This window comes from Cardiocondyla obscurior, linkage group LG10 (genome assembly GCF_019399895.1).
Source record: "Cardiocondyla obscurior isolate alpha-2009 linkage group LG10, Cobs3.1, whole genome shotgun sequence".
In the NCBI taxonomy this organism is placed as follows: domain Eukaryota; kingdom Metazoa; phylum Arthropoda; class Insecta; order Hymenoptera; family Formicidae; genus Cardiocondyla; species Cardiocondyla obscurior.
Genome location: NC_091873.1, coordinates 5,694,918 through 5,713,057, shown reverse-complemented (window position 1 = coordinate 5,713,057; position 18,140 = coordinate 5,694,918). Strand labels below are relative to the sequence as shown.

The 18,140-nt window shown below is 33.4% G+C and overlaps 3 protein-coding genes across 7 annotated transcripts; all 3 read right to left on the bottom strand.

Annotated features, from left to right (window-relative positions):
- Nucleotides 1–608: 608 nt before the first annotated feature.
- Nucleotides 609–7,559, bottom strand: Rad50 (DNA repair protein rad50). Of its 2 annotated transcripts, XM_070662880.1 has the most exons (19): nucleotides 7,454–7,559; nucleotides 7,062–7,390; nucleotides 6,559–6,705; nucleotides 6,017–6,458; nucleotides 5,798–5,952; nucleotides 5,540–5,738; nucleotides 5,218–5,441; nucleotides 4,760–5,125; nucleotides 4,568–4,688; nucleotides 4,093–4,474; nucleotides 3,799–4,004; nucleotides 3,354–3,691; nucleotides 2,818–3,237; nucleotides 2,598–2,723; nucleotides 2,205–2,480; nucleotides 2,006–2,139; nucleotides 1,802–1,933; nucleotides 1,510–1,722; nucleotides 609–1,155 (listed from the first exon to the last, which is right to left on the bottom strand). In XM_070662880.1, the coding sequence occupies exons 2-19, from the start codon at nucleotides 7,290–7,292 to the stop codon at nucleotides 1,098–1,100; spliced, it is 4,170 nt and encodes a 1,389-aa protein (XP_070518981.1). In that variant the 5' UTR covers nucleotides 7,293–7,390; nucleotides 7,454–7,559; the 3' UTR covers nucleotides 609–1,097. The 2 variants fall into 2 exon arrangements, with proteins under 2 accessions (XP_070518981.1, XP_070518982.1); XM_070662881.1 differs by lacking the exon at nucleotides 609–1,155 and having other exon boundaries at nucleotides 1,163–1,722.
- Nucleotides 7,560–8,166: 607 nt separating this feature from the next.
- Eif2beta (eukaryotic translation initiation factor 2 subunit beta) lies at nucleotides 8,167–10,907 on the bottom strand. 3 transcript variants are annotated; one of them, XM_070662297.1, is made up of 7 exons: nucleotides 10,716–10,907; nucleotides 10,082–10,339; nucleotides 9,537–9,693; nucleotides 9,425–9,457; nucleotides 8,804–8,991; nucleotides 8,419–8,703; nucleotides 8,167–8,290 (listed from the first exon to the last, which is right to left on the bottom strand). In XM_070662297.1, the coding sequence occupies exons 1-7, from the start codon at nucleotides 10,731–10,733 to the stop codon at nucleotides 8,246–8,248; spliced, it is 984 nt and encodes a 327-aa protein (XP_070518398.1). In that variant the 5' UTR covers nucleotides 10,734–10,907; the 3' UTR covers nucleotides 8,167–8,245. The 3 variants fall into 3 exon arrangements, with proteins under 3 accessions (XP_070518398.1, XP_070518397.1, XP_070518396.1); XM_070662296.1 differs by lacking the exon at nucleotides 9,425–9,457 and having other exon boundaries at nucleotides 10,716–10,905; XM_070662295.1 differs by lacking the exon at nucleotides 9,425–9,457 and having other exon boundaries at nucleotides 8,804–8,994; nucleotides 10,716–10,902.
- Nucleotides 10,908–11,044: 137 nt separating this feature from the next.
- Nucleotides 11,045–13,908, bottom strand: LOC139105940 (uncharacterized protein F13E9.13, mitochondrial). 2 transcript variants are annotated; one of them, XM_070662299.1, is made up of 7 exons: nucleotides 13,279–13,908; nucleotides 12,656–12,772; nucleotides 12,517–12,599; nucleotides 12,291–12,431; nucleotides 11,962–12,161; nucleotides 11,500–11,627; nucleotides 11,045–11,368 (listed from the first exon to the last, which is right to left on the bottom strand). In XM_070662299.1, exons 2-7 carry the CDS (start codon nucleotides 12,726–12,728, stop codon nucleotides 11,166–11,168), a joined length of 828 nt encoding a protein of 275 aa, XP_070518400.1. In that variant the 5' UTR covers nucleotides 12,729–12,772; nucleotides 13,279–13,908; the 3' UTR covers nucleotides 11,045–11,165. The 2 variants fall into 2 exon arrangements, with proteins under 2 accessions (XP_070518400.1, XP_070518399.1); XM_070662298.1 differs by lacking the exon at nucleotides 13,279–13,908 and having other exon boundaries at nucleotides 12,656–12,921.
- Nucleotides 13,909–18,140: the final 4,232 nt, after the last annotated feature.

Below are 18,140 nucleotides of genomic sequence, written 5' to 3'. Positions count from 1 at the left end.
ATTTTATACGTGTACATTTCGTACGAGCCTCAAGATCTATAATGAAAACGCGGTAGGGTAGTTTCGTTCTCACCGGTATAGGATGGCCGAGCGATGGAGCGACTAATAACGATAACGATGCCAGAAACGATAATAGAGTTGGGGGTTTCCGCGGTTTCCATGGCTCTCCCAGGGCGCTGATTGCTGAAACGGTGCGGCGCTCGGTTTCGCCGTCGGGATGCATGGATGCATCCGGCGATACTGCCTCTCGCCTGGCGATCGCCACGGCTTTGCGCTGAAAATGCAAACCTCCCCGACGCATCAATTTAAATCTGGAATTCCATCCTCAATCGAATCAATCTAAAGTCAATTTTTATTTTACACAACGAGAACTCTTCGATTTCCAGACGACAATTCTTCAAAAGTTCATTTTTAGGAACGTTTAATTTTCGGTCTTCTTAAAATTATACTGAAAAAAAAAAAGAAAGAAATACTGTAATGCAAAAAAATGTCGAGATAACAAAATCTTAATTAAAAAGTAAATGTTTTTGGTAAGAAAAAAGAAAAAAAAGAAAAAAAAAAAAGAAAAGTAGGCAACGCTAATGAAAGAATATCTACAGGCGTTGTTATCGTCGTCTCCGTCGCCGTCGCCTCGGTGATGTGTACGTGCGGGTACGGGCGCAGATGGAGGCCGTAACGAGTACACAATGCGATGCAAATTGGTTAGACTCGGTATGCCGCGCCGGGCCAGTCAATCGCTCGGCCAGTTGCCTCCAGTCGTGGCAGTATCGCGCGATGGTATTACTAACATCGCTATTCTATTATGACGTTACGACTACCCGAGCAACGGCAGCAGTCCATTACGATGCCGGCTCCCTCCCGCAGGCACTCGATTCGCGATAACTCGTTAACTATAGCGGTCATCGAGACTATCGCCGGAGAGAGACAATACTGGAATGCCCGCCCGGGGCCGACTTCCCGATTGATTCTCGTTACACGCTCAACCGATTCTCCCGCTTCAATTGATGATCCCAAGCTGGAAACCCGGAGCTTTTTAACGCCTTGACAGTATTTTCTCTAATACGTAGACACCTTAATTGCACAGCTTCGAAAATCACTTATATTATTGTGTAACGGCGATTTAAAGATGGCAAACATTTACAATATGTTATAAATCTGAAAATTAAATTTATTGAACTTTATTAACCAGCTCCACACTTCTCTTGAAGTAACTTTAACAATCTTTATTGTAACATAACGATATCTTATTACTTGAAGTAATAGGTATACCTTGTATCTTATATTACTTGAAATATTACATCTTACATTCTGTTATCCCAAAATATTTTTAGTATATAATTTATCCGTACATTTTTTTTTAATGCACACACACATTACAGTAAATATACTGTATTAATCACAAAAATATTATCGTGTAAATAACATATCAAAGAACATAATACATATGTATATATTAAATAAAAGAAACGTACGTTAAATATAAAAATAAAATTAAACTTGTTTTCTTACTCATTGAAACAATACTTTTTAGCTGGCCTGTTATCTGTGTTACAGTCATCCAAGTTGTATCTTTTTTTACCCAATGTACCTCTGGATAAAAAACTAGCCACTTCTTGGGATTGATTAGATTGCTCTGTATCAGATTCTTCATCTTCACTCTTAATGTGTAATAAAGAACTCATAGTCTCGTTGAAAGCAGAGAATTTTACTGCGGTCATTCCACTGCAAAAAATTAAAATCCGTCGTTACCTTAAACAATCTAATTTTTTATTTTAAAAATATATATTTTTATATTACATACTTCGGTTTACGATAAAGCTCGTGGAAATGCTTGTGATTATTCAAATTGGCAAGTTTCTGTAGGAACTTCTCATCGTGGCTGATTATAATCAACTGGAAATTCTTTTGATATTTTGATCGCAATTCGACCACTCTGCAATACATATCATTCATTATTACGTCACTTGTAATTACTCAATTAATTTACATTTAAAAAAATACATACTTTGTTAGCATATCTGCTAAGCTGTTAGCATTTTCTTCATCTAGATTTGTAGTTGGCTCATCTAATGCGAGGATACCGCAATTCTTGCAAAACGTTTCTGCCAAAGCAAGTCTTATAATTATCGACGCCAATACCTGTCAAAAAATTGGCTGTTAGTGTTTTACCGATTACGTATATTAATTTTTGAAATATTAATTACCTTCTGTCCAGCACTGCAACGTCCTCTCATATCCATTTTACAACCGTGCTTAGTCTGAACCAATTTATAATTGTAGCTTCTCTTGTTGCTGCCTACACCCTCTGTAGGTTCCGTGCAAATCTCGATGCTGTTGGTATCCGTACCCTTGTAAACGTGCTTCCACATCTTTCTCATTATCCTATTAACCGTCGACATACGTTCCTCGTGATATTCGATCATCGCGGTATCCAAAATTTTATTATAAGCTTGCAAATTATTTATAGTATCTTCTTGAACCTAATTTAAAAAATGCAGATTTAATAAAAATCACAATTAACACTTGTAATTATTATAGAAAGTCATTATAAAAGATTATTGCAAAACGTATACTAAATATTGCATATAATACTTTACCGTTAATTGAATGCACTTTTGAGAGTAATTCCGACGAGCTAATCGGTATTCCTCCTTCTGTAATTCTTGCGTGTACTGTTTAATTAATCTCTCTAACTCTTCCTGATTTCCCATAGTTACATTCCTCTATTAATACGATCAAACGAGTCGTTAATTAATTAATAAATATACAGAGTATCTCAAACTGTATAAATTTTAAAAAAATTGATATATTACGTACTTGTCGAAGCAATGTTTGCTTTTCATTATCTAATTGATCCCATTTTTTCATCATTTCTTTGTAATCTATATTCTTCAGTATTTCGCTCAATCGTTTATATTGTTGTTTTACAATTTCTAGCGTTTCCTTAATTTTACGTAGCGTTATGTTGTCAAGTAACTCTCGCTTCCTTATTTCTTGAGAAGCTATATTCTCCTTTAACTTGTTTATCGTTTGTTCCATATCTTTTCTCGTATCTATGAGTTCTGTTAATGAATTCTTGTAAGTCTCAATTTCGCGTTCGTAGCTTGTGAGTTTCTCCACTACACGACTATTAACAAAAGAATTGACCTCGTCTGATATTTTAAGCAAATCGGACAAACGTTTAGCACTTTCCGACATTGTTTTTCTATCAGCTTCTTGCTTTTGCCAATTCTCCGTCTATAAAAAGTTAAAAAAAAATAACACAATTTTTTTTGCTTTTAAAATAATGTACGATATTATTGTGTTTCATTTCTTGTCAATTATCTCGTTTAAAAATAATATGAAAAGCAAACCTTGATTTTCTCTAACTGGCGAATACCAGAATCCAATTCAGTCTCAGCATGCACTAAATCTTTTCGTAGTTTTTCTACCGCTTCTCCTACGGTAACTTCTCGCGTATACAATTCATCTTTCTTGTCCTTCAAATGTTTTAATTTCTGCATATCGGAATGTATTTTTAATTGCTCCTCATGTAACTCGTTGTACATCGATCTAGCATCCTGCAGTCTGTCATTGTGCTTCGTTAATTTAAGCTGCAACGCATCGATATGGTTACGAGTTTCTTTAAGAGATGTTTTCAAAGAATCTCGCTCTGTCTGCGCTTCTTCTATAGTCCTTTTAGTCTTAACTCCTGTAAATTAAAAAAAAAACACTAATTACTAATCATAAGTTATTAAAATATTATTACAAACAAAATATTCATTATAAATTATTGTAAAATATTATTTAAAAAATTACCAGCATTAGTTATTTGAGTTTGCAAGCTATTAACAGTTTTCTGTAACTGTTGTATTTCGTCTATGCATCGGTCCCAAAATTTAATATCGCCAATCATATTTTTATACAGTAATAGCTTTTTTTCAGGCTCTGCCTTTGACTTTTCTAAATCTTTAATCGCCATTTTTGAATGTGTCACATTGCTGTTCATCTTGTTTAATTTTTCTCTAAATAAAAAAAAAGAAAATGTATTAAAATTATAACTTTAAATCTTAGATTTGATTAAGATAATATAATAAAATAATGCTTGCTTACTCTAATGCTTTCAAGTCATTTTCTTCACATTGAATGACTTTTTCGACAATGGGTTTCAATTGCAACATTTTATCATATTTCTTTTGTTCCCTTTCTAAGTCCCGCTCACATGAATTCAAACGATCAGGTTGGTTATGTATTACATCGCTTTCCATTTCTTTTATCAAATCTGCAACTTGATTTTGCTTCTCAAAATTTCTATGACACAATGGACAACAAGGATCTTTTATAGATAGTTTTTTTATATAATCCTTGTAAGCTGTAGCTTGATAAGCATAAATTCCTCTCTTGTCCTGAAGATCCTTCACTATCGTTGATTGCATTACTAAAGTCTCGTCAAAATCTTTGTAATCGCACACTATAGATATTTTATCTTTATCATCTAAAAAGAAAAAAGAAAAAGACCATTTAATACAATCAAAAATAACATTTTATATAAATTATCTAATTTTAATAAAATTTGCTTTGTAATTACTGCGTAATTCAATTGTTTTCTTCTTAATATCGGATTCGATATATCGTGCTGATGTTTCAAAAGAAGTAGTTTTACGTTCCTGTGCTTGAATCTCTCGTGTTAAAGAATTTGTTTCCTTTTCCTAAAATTCACAATAAAATATTAAATTTTTACGAACACGCAACATGTACGAACAAAAAATTAATTACGTACCAATTTCTGATGAAGGCGTTCCAAAGTATCTTTCAATTTTATTTGTTGTAATTCTCGAATATTTAACAATTCTTTAATGTTATTACCATGTTTTTCCTTCAACTTTTCAAACTCGTTTTCCATATCTTGTAATGCCGATTTATTTAATTCAAATTCTGCTGTTAACGAACTTAACTTATGCAAAGAAGTAATTTCGTCATCAATCGCACTTAAACTTGCTTCAATCCTATCTCTAGATTTTATTTTTTCTGCAATATCAATTTTAACGGACTCGGCATTTAACGCATTGCTAAGTTCGTCAATTCTTTGCTTCGATGTTTGAAGTTTTTGTTCGATAGACTTTAACTTACTCCCAGATGCACCAATCTAAATTTTTAAAAGTTAGATATATTTTTTACATTACCCATTTAAAAACAAAATATTTCTACGATAATTATTCTTAATAAACTAGTATTTACCTGTGTTATCTGGTTTCGAATCACTTCTATCTCATCTCTTATCTCCGTTGTTTCATTTTCTTTAAGAACTTTCTCCGATTCTATCTTTGAATAGTTGCTACGTAGTGTATCAACTTCCTTCTGCAATTTTTTCTCCTCTTTTTGCATGGCCAATCTATTTTCTTCGACCTGTTTTTCTAACGCCCGCATTTTTTCCTCCAATCTTTTTGTACAAGCCTTTACCTCTGCGCACGAAATTTTTGCACAATTTAGTAATGTAAAAAAAAGAACAAAACGATTTAATTTCGATCAATTTCATATAACTGATTATCTTTAAAAATACCTATTTCAGATACATCTGTTTCTATCGCGTCACATTTATAAGCTTGCAATGCGTCGTTCAGCAATTGATTGCGACGAACTATTCTTTTCTCGTGATCTTTTACTTGTTGTTTCAATGTACCTACAGTTTCCCGTCGCAATTCTAAAATATTCGAAATCCTAGCTTCTTTTTCGGAAATACCCTTAATTTCGGCTTCATTCTGAAAGTAAAATTTAATATATAGTTATACAAAAATACTGTCGTATTACATATTTATACCTCTGCAATATTAATGTTTTTTTCTTTCAATGTAGCGTCGTACGATTCTACGAGTTCATTTAATTCTTCCGTTGTTCCTTCAAAAATAGTTGTTATAGTTTCTTTTAATTTGTCATATCGATCCTTATGCATACCAAACTCCATCTTCTTCTTTCCTATAAAAAAAAAAAGAAACGGTTATTTTCTTTTTATACATTAATGAATTTTTATTCAACTAACCTTCTTCAGTTTCGAGATTCTTATATTCTGTAAGGGATTGTTGCACTTCATCAAGCTTTTGTTTCACAGGTTCGAGTTCTTTATCGATATCATTTATTTTCTCCTTTGTAGTATCTAATCTTTTTTTATGCTCTTTAAGTTTATTTTCTTTATCTTCTACTTCGGTCACAAGTATTTTACACATTTTTTTCTCTGCATTTAAGATTCGAATATCGTTTTGTAACTCTTTTTGAAGCTTTGAAATAGCCTCCATGGCTTTATTATATCTTGTACTGTTAAATATTTCGTCAAATCTCTCTTTTAATACTTTTCCTTGATCAAATGGCCAATTAAGTTCATCTTGATGACAGAATATAACATAATTCAAGATAGATTTTGAAATACCCAACACTATACTGACTTCCTCATCAACATTGCTACATCGACTAGTTATTGTTACTTTCTGTAAAAAAAATAAAATAATTAAAAATTTATTCAGAAATATTAAAATAAAATACAATCTACAAAACTAGAAAATAAATATTTCCAGATAGATGATTTACCTGTGATTTATCTTTGCTTTTTGTAGTCACAGTGCTATCAAGAGTTTTAAGCTTCCTTTTCTCACCTTTGGACAATTCAATTGTTCTAGATACTGTATAACTATTACCCATAGGATCAATTATCTCAGCTTTGACCATTCCTTTCACCTGTAATAATAAATCTATCTTTATTCCTAAAATTCATATTTTATTGTTTATATAATCTGACAGCACATTGTCAGAAAAAACAATTAAGAGAATTTATTGTTCAACACATTTGTAAACCAACATTTACAGTTAATTTATATTCTGCTGTAAGTTTTGTTAATAATTTACAGTAAACATTATTAAAATCTAAATATGCCCAATAGATCTAACTATTCAATTGTCATTTGAATAGAATATTTAGATATTGTAGGTATACCATGCAATCAAAAGACAAGATATACAAATACACGAAAAACATTTATATCCGCATATCATAAGAACTATAAATAAAAAAAATATAATTGTGACTGTCATACCGAGCCGGTTGTCGATAGCTTGGGATCATGTATGAAGGATTTTCCTTTGTCAGAACCCGGTGGGTACTCGCCGGTTGTAGCATACTTCAATGCTTCTATGATAGTAGTTTTGCCCGTGCCATTCGGCCCCAAAATCAATGTCAACGGGCAAAAGAAGCGTATCAGGGAGTCATCGGTGTCATCGTCGAAATTACGAATGCCGCGAAGCGACAGCCGCCGTATTTTTGACATGTTGTCTGTCCTAACCGAGACTTGCTTAGCTCGGCATCAGCCGCACGTTGGTGTTCCCGCAAAGCAGCCTTTCATGCAATTATTTCCGATCTCGCAATCTAATCGGGCAAATGATATGATGACACACGTGAGGGGAATTGGGAGAACAATACGTTACGTACCTCAGATAACTCGAGTATGTTTAAAGGCACTCAATGATAAAACGCGCCAAATGTATTGCGGTGTAACAGACCGAGCAGGCATAGTAACCTATAAGAATAATAATACATGCATCGTACGACAAAGATTTTGTGGGCATTGATTGGGTAGAAAATAGTAAGTCTTCAGTAACATGAAAATATTTCTATTTCCTAGCCAATCAGCGCGATCAAAAAGTCTGCCGTACGACGCATGTGATTGGGTTACCTGTTATTTCGTTCATGGTGTTCGTGTATTTCTGCTGCTGTCTTCTTGCGTCTTTTTTAATTCAATTGAAAATAATATTATTGGCAAATTTAACAAAAGTTATTTTAATATATCTGCATATATATTTTCTTTTAATAATAAAAACTCTTCATCAGGATTTTCTTAAATAATTTAAAGCAAATTGAAGAATGTGGATCTGAAATTTATTTGTTGTAACAGTTAAAATCTTTTATAATTAGGAAAAATGTTTAAAATAAAAAACACTTAATTAAGAATTGTTTTAAAAAAGAATTAAAGTATTCAAAGTATAAAAAATCAAAATACTATAATTTATAGAATGTAAGACTTCAATGCTTAAGATTATTAAGATGAAAGTATCAAGTCGTCTTAATTTCTCTTTACATTAAAATCAACTGTATCAATTTTTAAGTTCGTATTAATACTATCTACAATGCAAAATTCAAATTAATTCGAGATGCAATTACTTGTATTGTTTATTTATATTCGACAATATTTTATTTGCATTAACATCTTAAATAGAGAATTGCTTAGGCAGTTTTTGCACGAATAGCAGCACGTTTTCCTGTGACAGCCTGGAAAAGGAAGAAAAAAATTATGTTTACAGATATAAACTCCCGTTAATGAAAACTATAAGCGTACGTAGAAATGTATTATGATAACCGTTATAAAATATTTTATTTTTAATTAAAAAATAACTTACTTGGAATCCAGATTTTATGCTGGCGACAGAACATCTCGAACCGCAAGTTTCGCATTGCAAGAAAAAGAGTCGAGTGTCCTTTTGAAGGATAGTGTCGGGCGAGCGACATGTGTGACACGTGACGTATTCTTTGATATATCTTCTAAGAACGTTTTCTATTTGTTTCTGTTGAAAGCGGCCTTTAATAATTAGCTGACTGTTACCATCAACAGAACCGCTCGTACCCAACTCCGCCAGCAAAAAGTCTAGTAAATGTTTTGGCTGTCTATGCAATGTTTTACAAATCTGTAAAATAGAAATATTTTGTGTTAAGTAAAGTAGAAATTATTTCCAATAATAATGTTTCTATTGCCATAACTGTAGTAATCCGTATTATAATGCATACCTCGGTGAAATTAGCAAAAGATGTTTTCTTTGTTCCAATGCGCACCACTTGCGGCGGACGCATAACAAACTTCTGCTTTTTACCAGCCACCATGTCGGGATTCTTTTCTCGCATGATATTAAACACTCTAACTAATAATTCGTCATATGTATAGTCTCTATCCGAGCCTACCCATAAACTTGGTTCCTCTACTGGAGAAAGAAAATAATCACTTATTAAATTGTAACTGAAAAAGCTGTTAATTAAATTACATTAATTTCTACGTGTGAGAATATTACGATTCATTAAGCAAGTGCAAATGAAAGCAATGAATAGTATAGCGTCGCCAATATAACAATTGATAAATTAATAAATGTGCATTTGTGATTGCAAATATACATACGGACACACGTGCAGATATCAATTTTACATATCAATTAAAAAGTAAAGCACCTGATTTTTTAACACTTTACTCTTTCGAGCTATAAAAATTTTGCGTCTTACTTGCTGGGAGTTATAAAATCGTGCACATTAGAATGGTAAAAAGATTGTTTCTATCATAAAAAGGTAAGCAGTGCAAGATTATTGAGTGCTAAATAAGTGCATGATCGACATAATTAGTACACCAAGCATATGTCTTACCATACTCTGCACTTCGCTCAGATTCAGTGCAGCATGTTAACAAATAATGAATGAACATAAACAACTAGATGCAAAAACATATTGGGAAAAGTCATTTCTTATTGATACATACCATTCTCCTTATCTTCGATCTCCTTGCGCTCTTCTTCAGCTACCAATTCGTCGAGGTCCTTCTTCTTTTTTTTCTTTTTCTTCGTCTTTGAGAAATCCATATCTAAATCGAAGTCATCATCTACCATGATTTCTTCGACCTGTTGCTCTATAGGCTCCTGTTAAATTAATATAACTTTTGTACAAATGTAAGCCACTTTTCAACCAAATACTATTTCTGATATTAAAAAAAAACCTATTTTATTCGGTAACAAAATAAAATTACTTTTCAAATATTTATCTTAGCATCTATCATTTAACAAAAATGTATATAAACATTTTAATTAAATAAAATTTTTTTTTATTAAATAAATTTTTTTTTAATAAATTAAATAAATTTTAATTAAATAAAATTTTTTTTAATAAATTATATACATTTTTTTTTATTAAATAAAATTAAATAAATGTATATAAAAATATATAAAAATTGAATACTTAATAATAAATAATTATAAGGTTTAAAATTATTAAAAATATAATGACTTAGTCTTTAAAAATGTTTTATACCTCTTTTTTTGTGTCAGGCAAAGCTGCTTCTAATTCATCTAAATTAAATGCCTTTTTCTTTTTCTTTTTTTTTTTACCAAAGTTTTCCAAATCCAATGTTTCGTCATCTTCAACTACTATTGGTTCTGATTCCTGATTTTCTTTGTCAATAGCATTTTCGGATGTATCACCACCACTACCTCCTTCATTAAAAGCTGCATCAATATCAAAAGCGGTCTTCTTTTTCTTCTTCTTCTTTTTTAGAGTCGGATCAAATACCTAGTAATGTTTAACGAGCACCAATGCATTAAAACAAACCACATCTACATAAAGCAGATTATTTTATAAATAATATAAAAAAATATTAATAAAAATAATAATCTAGAATAAACATGCAGATAGTTTTTAATCTTGTTATTACTAAAAATTGTAATAACATAAAACGATATTAACAATAACATATTTTTCCTAAGAGTTTTGAGGTTGGAATTATTTCTTTCAATTATCTGCAACATTATTTTTTAACAATTATTTAATTAATAAAAAAATAAATAATTAAAGAAGCCAAATTTATTACGACAAACCGAATTTAAGTAGGACAGTATACCATGCCGATTTAACATTAGACTTAAATCGTAAATAATACTGTACGTACCGAATCTTCCTCCGACATTTTGTCGATTATTAAGTGTCCACGTCTTGAAAGAAGAAAACTTGTAGTTTACTTCAAACTTAAGCGACATAAAGCATACGAGAAAAATTGAACGAAATAGGTTCAACTCCTGCTGTCACACGCTGCTCCGTAAAGATTGCATCAGAAAATTTCATACGCCAGCTATAGAAGGTCTAACCTTCTGAAAAGAAGGACGTGCACAGCGCTACCACGTCTGCGACGAGGAACTAAAGGGATTCGCGTAAAACTACGTTTACAATGCGTCGTTAGACCATTTCCGCACTGGACGCGATGAGCGTCGAGCGTCGAGCGCTGTCCAATAAAACTCGGCTTTTGCGACTGGTCTTTTGGCGGGATATCGTTAGATGGTGTTAGGTGGCTAATTGATCGTTTCTTTTAATCATTGGGTTCGTTACGAATTATTTATTGCAGTTATCGTAATCGTCGTTTTTTTAATTTCTTAACAAGGGCACGAACTCTCGTGGGGTCGAGTTCGTTCTCCCATCGTCCAGCTACTTTGAAGTGTGATCCTACGATTAATGCGTCCGCCGTATCCGTGTAATTATTTATATTGTCCAACGTAACACCCGAACCGATCAGGACTGGAAGTTTCGTTGCAACGCACTTCTGGACTTCTGGAAGATGTAACATGATACACGTTATTGTGAGTTCCAGCTGGTGTCAACGACAGGCACGCAAATTACATCATGACATTATTTCTAGAGCGACATGACTTAAACATTTCTGATAAGAGTATAAATAATACCTAAAAGGTCTTGTACATCTGTTTCTCCACCGGTTACCTTGCCAGTCAGAATAACGCCGTCAGCTAAAAAGAATTCGGCAGCTTTTACCGTTTCCAGCAGACTTACATCGGACGTGATCATGTGCGAACTAGAAAAATATTAGTAAAAAATAATATATTTGTGCAGAATCATTAGACATGCAGCGTTCTAAATACGTACAGTATAAAAAACAGACTACGGATTTCTCATAAAATTAAAATATAGTTACATAACCTAGTAGGGCTTGTTTTGTGTCTACTTGACACTCACTCAATTATTATTGAATATAAATCGAGTTACATTATAAAAAACAGTCGTGCAATATAAATAATATTGTTCTTTAATCTTAGAATTCTATTTACTTTCTTTTTATTATTAATCTTAAAAAAAACGAGGAAAGACATATAAAAAAAGAGAGAACAGAAATATTAAAATTATATTACCTATGCTTTTTCTTAACGTCAGCGAAAATGAGAATGTTTTCTGCGTCGATTTGCTTTCTATATCTTAATAAAATTCCAGGATTGGAATCAATAAAGCCTTCATCAGCCACGTGTGAAAAAACAAATCCTTCAGCTCTGATAAATTGTAATCCAGCAGCTTTGGCAACTGCAATTGCTTCTTTGTTACACCCTGCCAGAATCTATATTAAACAACATTTGATTGATTAATTAAATTTAATTATAATTTATTGTATCTTTTTTATCTACAGATTGGGAGAAAATAATAATAAATAAATACAAAAAAAATTATTTTAACCACAATTTCTTACTTGAACGCCGCATGGAATGTTTTGTGGCACAGCCTTCTTAATTTCTGTGCAGATTCTAGTCATCATAGCCGTAATCTCTGGCGATATGTCTTTTTGTTTAACGTAAGGGACATCATGCATATTTTCTATCAGAATACCATCCTAAAAAATATATCAGCATTTAAATTAATGTGTAATAATTTTTTTTTTTAAAGGTAATATCATTTAGTATGTTGTTCCACTTTACCACGCAACAATCGACATACATTGATGCTTCTTTTACTGCATTCTCCACAATTTTTCTACTGCAGCCTCCATATTTTGGTGTTCCTATAAGTAAAGTTCATAAACTTGTCTTGAAGTTTCTAATATAATCAAAGTGTTACCTGGTAAAGCTCCCACATGCACCATTCCTATGATTGAGCAAGATTGTGGAAATAATTTTCGGAATTTTAACATTTTCGAGCAGTAAATAACTGATTCATATATTTTTTTTAGTATCTCTGCAACATATGAATAACGTTAACGACAGAACAAAGTGACTTTATATCGTTATAACCAAACTGATTTAAAGTCGAGTCGGCTTAGCCGACTACTGAAGCGTTGGTTGACTAATCATGACTAATTTATCTCGTCACGTTTCATTCTTAATGATTGTTTTCTTTTTTTTTATCGTGATTTTTGGCGTATGCGTTATCGACAATTGTTAACATACGTGATTCCATAACGTGGACTTACCGATTACAGTCAATACAAGTCTCTATAAACGTTGTCACATTTTAAAATAATAAAAATATAGTAACTTTATAAAGTTAACATCAAGGAAATTAAAAAATTGTTTGTATTACTATTTATCATAAATTTTAATTAATTTTTAAACTGTCTCCTTTTTGCATTATTTATTTTAAATTAACCGAAGCACTCGTGATTTGTACGCATTTTAATCGCGTAAAAGATCTTTTAATTCCGTAAAACCATATCGAAAAAAATTTCTGCCAAACAAACGTACTGTAAAATTCCTTTCAGCCCTTGCGCTATGGTTGTGAGAATGATATACTATTTTAGTCGCAAACAGCTTGTGACCTGCAGCAGTCAATGAGGGTGGGAGCTCTGCAAATAAAGCTCAATAAACCAGTCTTCCAGAATCATGCTGCATCGATATCGCCGTACGCGCAAGTGATAAAAATCGATAACCAACGATAGCGACAATCATCTTGCCACCGCTCTCAACTCGGTGGCTTGCATAAGATAGGTAACACTGCCTGTAGCCCATTCGAGGCTAAAAATCGTTTGGAGAATTCTCCTTTCTTTATTGAACAAAAGAAAATGCAAAAATGTCTCGCCGTATTTGCGGCGTCAAATAAAATCACATTTACAGCGAGTCCTGCTTGGCGCAAAGTAGTTGTAATATTTTTTAAATATTATATAGTAATAATAATAATTTTATTTATAACTTTTGACGTTGGCCAGCCTATAATTAATACACGTGTTAATGATAAAGATTGCTTTAAACGTATGTCAGTTTAAAGATCGTGATCATTGATTAATCGTTTTTTGCAAGTACAATTAAGAAAACATTTTCCTTCATTTTCATCTAATATAAAGAAACGAGAGCATTTATGTTTGTTGCCGCAGTCAGCAACGGAGAGAATTGCACCTTTAATCAAGATTTCCACCAATTTGTGAACGCCGACGGTGCGAAGACAAAGCCTATTGTTGCCGTAACTGGTCGGAGCTTCAAGTGTTCCAACGCAATAGTGAGAGCCTGATGAGTATATAACGGGTGTACGAACAAGAAAGATCGATCACCATATACCTCTGGGTATATTAGTAATTTATATATTTACTGTTAATTATAAATTATAATATTTATTATTAATCCTTTCATTAATCAAATTTTATGCATAATAACGTGAACAAATGTCATTAAATAACATACTTAATTTATAAGAATTTGGTCGATTTAAAGTCGCAAATTCATGATTGTTTAATAAACATGTACATTTTAAAATTAACTTTCACCATTAAATCGATAGCAATTTCGGCAAATTTAAATAGTTTCTAATTTTCAATCATTTCTTAACGTTATAAAGTATATTAATTGATTTCGTTACATATAGAAATTTATTCAAGTACGTAACTATGAAATGAGCAACTACTTAAGGATTACCTCGTATATGCATGCCTTCGAACCAGAGCAGAAAAAAAAGGGATGATTCCGTAGTGGAAATTGACGTTCGGGGACCGTCAAACTAGTCGCTTTGCATCCCAGAAGCTTTACCCCATCACTCGCTTCCGGCTAAACCCGCTGCTACCGCGTCCCAAGCAACTTGAAGCCACTCGTAGTTCTGTTTGTGTTTGCTAATTGTGAATTGTCTACTTCTTGTCGGTGGCTTGTGTGCTTGCGGTACCAAGGGAGATAGACATTACCTCGGATATATGAATAGCAAAGAGAGAACAAGAGGAAGAGAGAGACTGTTAGATATAAATAAGGTAAAGAGAAAGAGAGAACAGCGGATTCGTAGAACAAGTCGTCTGTGCGAAGCAAAATGAGCTTCCAGCTGGAAGCACATCGCCTACGAAATGCTCAGACCGAAGAAAAGCTAACACCTCGGTCAACCAAGATGGGTCCTTCATTCTTGAAACTATATTTATATTTATTGCACTTTCGTGCCGTAAACATTCAGATTAATTTTATTAATTAATAAAATTTCCTCCGCATACGTGAACCTTCACATATGTATTTATAATAAGAAACATTCGCGGAATTATCTATTTTCCGTCGTTTAGAAATTTTCAAACGCATTCTTAATTAATACGCTTTAAAATAATAATTCTAAAATATAATGATCGGTGTTACGCGATCGTTTTAAACGCGGCAATAAGACAATTTTCAATGTTGCCGACGTGATATATTACCCTTCCCGTCGCGTAAAATAAAACAATATTCTGACCGTATTGTGAGGAAAATACACGCGACGCACCCTTCGTCGGATGCTGCTAGCAGGGGCGCGGACAACTCGCTCGAAATACGCTCTATCTCTCCTGAGACAGGGGACATATTGTTTGGTTCAGTAATTCCTCGCGTTATTTCCTGTGTTTGCTTTTTATCATTGTAAACTGATATATTGTCCGCCGTAGCTCCCCTCGTCGCAGAGAAACTTAAAAGCGTAGGAAGAGAGCGGCGGTTATATGATGTGAATATGAGCGACAAAGAGGATATAATGGTTCGGACCAACAGTGCAAGTTTTCCACTTTGTAAAGTGATGGAAACGAGATTACTCGACTATAACGAAGAGCAGTGCTTTCTTTATTTTTAGACGCAAACGCGTTCAGCAATGAAATATTGGTTCTGCGCGCTGGTCTACGTTGTGTGAATATACCTGCATCGTAAATGAATTTGATAGAGTGGCAGCGCGATTGTCATAGTAGTCTGTTTTTCATCCAGTCGAATATTTTGAGCTGTCGAGTGCTGGCTTATATTGATATTAGAGAAAAGGTTTCGTGCGATTCTTACTGCAGATAAAAAATTTTTTTTTTTAATAATAGTATGAAATGTAAGGTAATTTAATTAAAAACGGATAGACAGATAAATTGAGGGGGGTGGGGAAAAAGAGAAAGAGAGATATACATATAAAAAAAAATTGTAACAAAAAGAATTAATTCTATAAAAATTATTTAACATAAACATTATCTTTCTGGCAATTATAAATTTAAATATTGCAATTGTTTTAATAAAATTAAAGCAATTTATCTTATAATACGCGTATATCTTTATAGTAATGTAAAATAATATTTTTTTATTAATAAATAAATATAAATTTAAGTAAAAAAAAAAAAGAAAAAAGAACATATTTGAGAAAAATGTTTAATTTGATTTCTCTTTTCATGCGTACGCGTGCTCTCGTGTATACGTGCGCACGTACACTTCTCGTCTTTCTCTTTTTACACAGCCTCGACCAATTAATAAAAATTTTGTCTTGACTAATCGTTGATCTGCCGTTATTGAGATATTGTATTGACACGTACTTCGCGTCAATGTTCGAGCCTGAACTCTTTCGAGTGTCGCGTAAGTGCTTGCGTGCGACACATTGTGATATGCACGCTCGTCATATGGCGTGACACGTGTGCCAACGCTAAACTCTTGCACGGCAAACAACGTATTAAGTCTTCCCGGCCATCACATTTTAGAATCGAATTAAATTCTCGCCAGCTCAAGACCCGTCAGGATAAGATTTATCAATACAATGAAATTAATTTGCAAAATGATTGATATACTTTGGCCAAATATTCTTTATAAAAATTAAAGGCAGGTATACTCCTCGTATTTAATTATAGAATATAAATTTCCCGTAAAAGTAATAAGCCTCCAGATACGCCTATAAAATATAAAAATACGTAATAATAGTAACGATGAAATTATCCAAGAGCAAATAAGAAATAAACGATGCGAGCTCTATTTAAATGAAAAATTATAGATCTTGTATATTATACACAGTGTATCGAAGCGTTGAAAGGCAACGGGGATTCGAGGCAGTTTCACGTTCAACGTCGTCTTGAAAATCATTTGAAATTCGGATGCGTTTGACTCTATATACCGATGAAGACGTACTTATCGATGAAACGTAATTTGTGTTCCTCTTCAGTTAATTACGCGGAGGGGAGCATTGATACCGGTGGAAGGAGCGAGGCGAGGTGAGACGATGTTTAAAGGGCAACGGCGTAATACGAAGAAAGGTGTCGAAGCGTATCATGGTGTTGCTGGGTAAAGTGGGTGTAAGTGAGCGGCGGAGGTAGGTGGTTACCGAAACGATAGTAGAGGTGTGGTTGTGCCCGCACACCGAGGGTTGCCGTCTTAGCAAAAGCTGGTATGATCTGGCACGAAAGACAGGGAAGTCTGTCTGTCTTTATCAGCCGGGCAGGCAGGTAGAGCCGTCGGGCCGTCGCGCCACCCCTATCTCCTTCACCTCTCCCCTCTTTTCATCCTTCACCATTCTTCTTGCCGAGAGTTACGCCAACGGCGAGAACATCCGATTGGCGTTTCTCTCTCGAACGAGGGAGGACACCATGCACTGCTATTGGCTCCCGGCGAATCCATACTAGGTATTCATTCGCCACCCTATTCGTCGATCCTTTGCGGGGTCGAAATCCCATCTACCCTCTTTGCCTCGCGAGCCTTCTCTCTCCTACATCTTTCTCGTTCGACACTCCTTGTGAGCGACTGATGCAACTCATCCCTCTCACGGCCTTTACAATGCATTTCACCGCCGGCGCTTTTACTTTTCACGTTGGATATTTCTGAATATCTTTTATAATAAGCGGCGAGGACGCGCGGATAGCGAGCGCCATAACTACGATGCGTTTCACGCATATTTTGTAGGTAGGAAATTGAATTTCCACATTTATCTTGGCGTTGGTTATCCTTTTGTTCTGACATTTGTTCTAGGCATTTACGTTGGTGCTCTAATGTTTTATTAACATTGATAAACGGTTAGCATAGACGTTCCTTCTTCCTTTCGCTCGAAAATGTAAATTGTACAAAATTGTACGATGGATTGTTTAAAGCCGTCTAGTTAATTATAAAACTTTGAGACTTTACTCGATAATATTTAAAAAAAAAATGTAACATTTCTTTAAATAACATAAATAAATTATAAAAATTATAAGTACATACTTTTTTCTTTCCTCAAACAAGTAAATCAATTAAATAAAAACAATTTCAAAACTTTCAAGTAATTATACACAAATAAAAACACTTTCATGTAAAAAAACGAAATCCTAAAAAATATTTACAGAATTAATAAACCTATTTTTAGAAATGTGTATTTAAAAATTATAATAAATTAAACCACTTTAATTAATTTCATAACG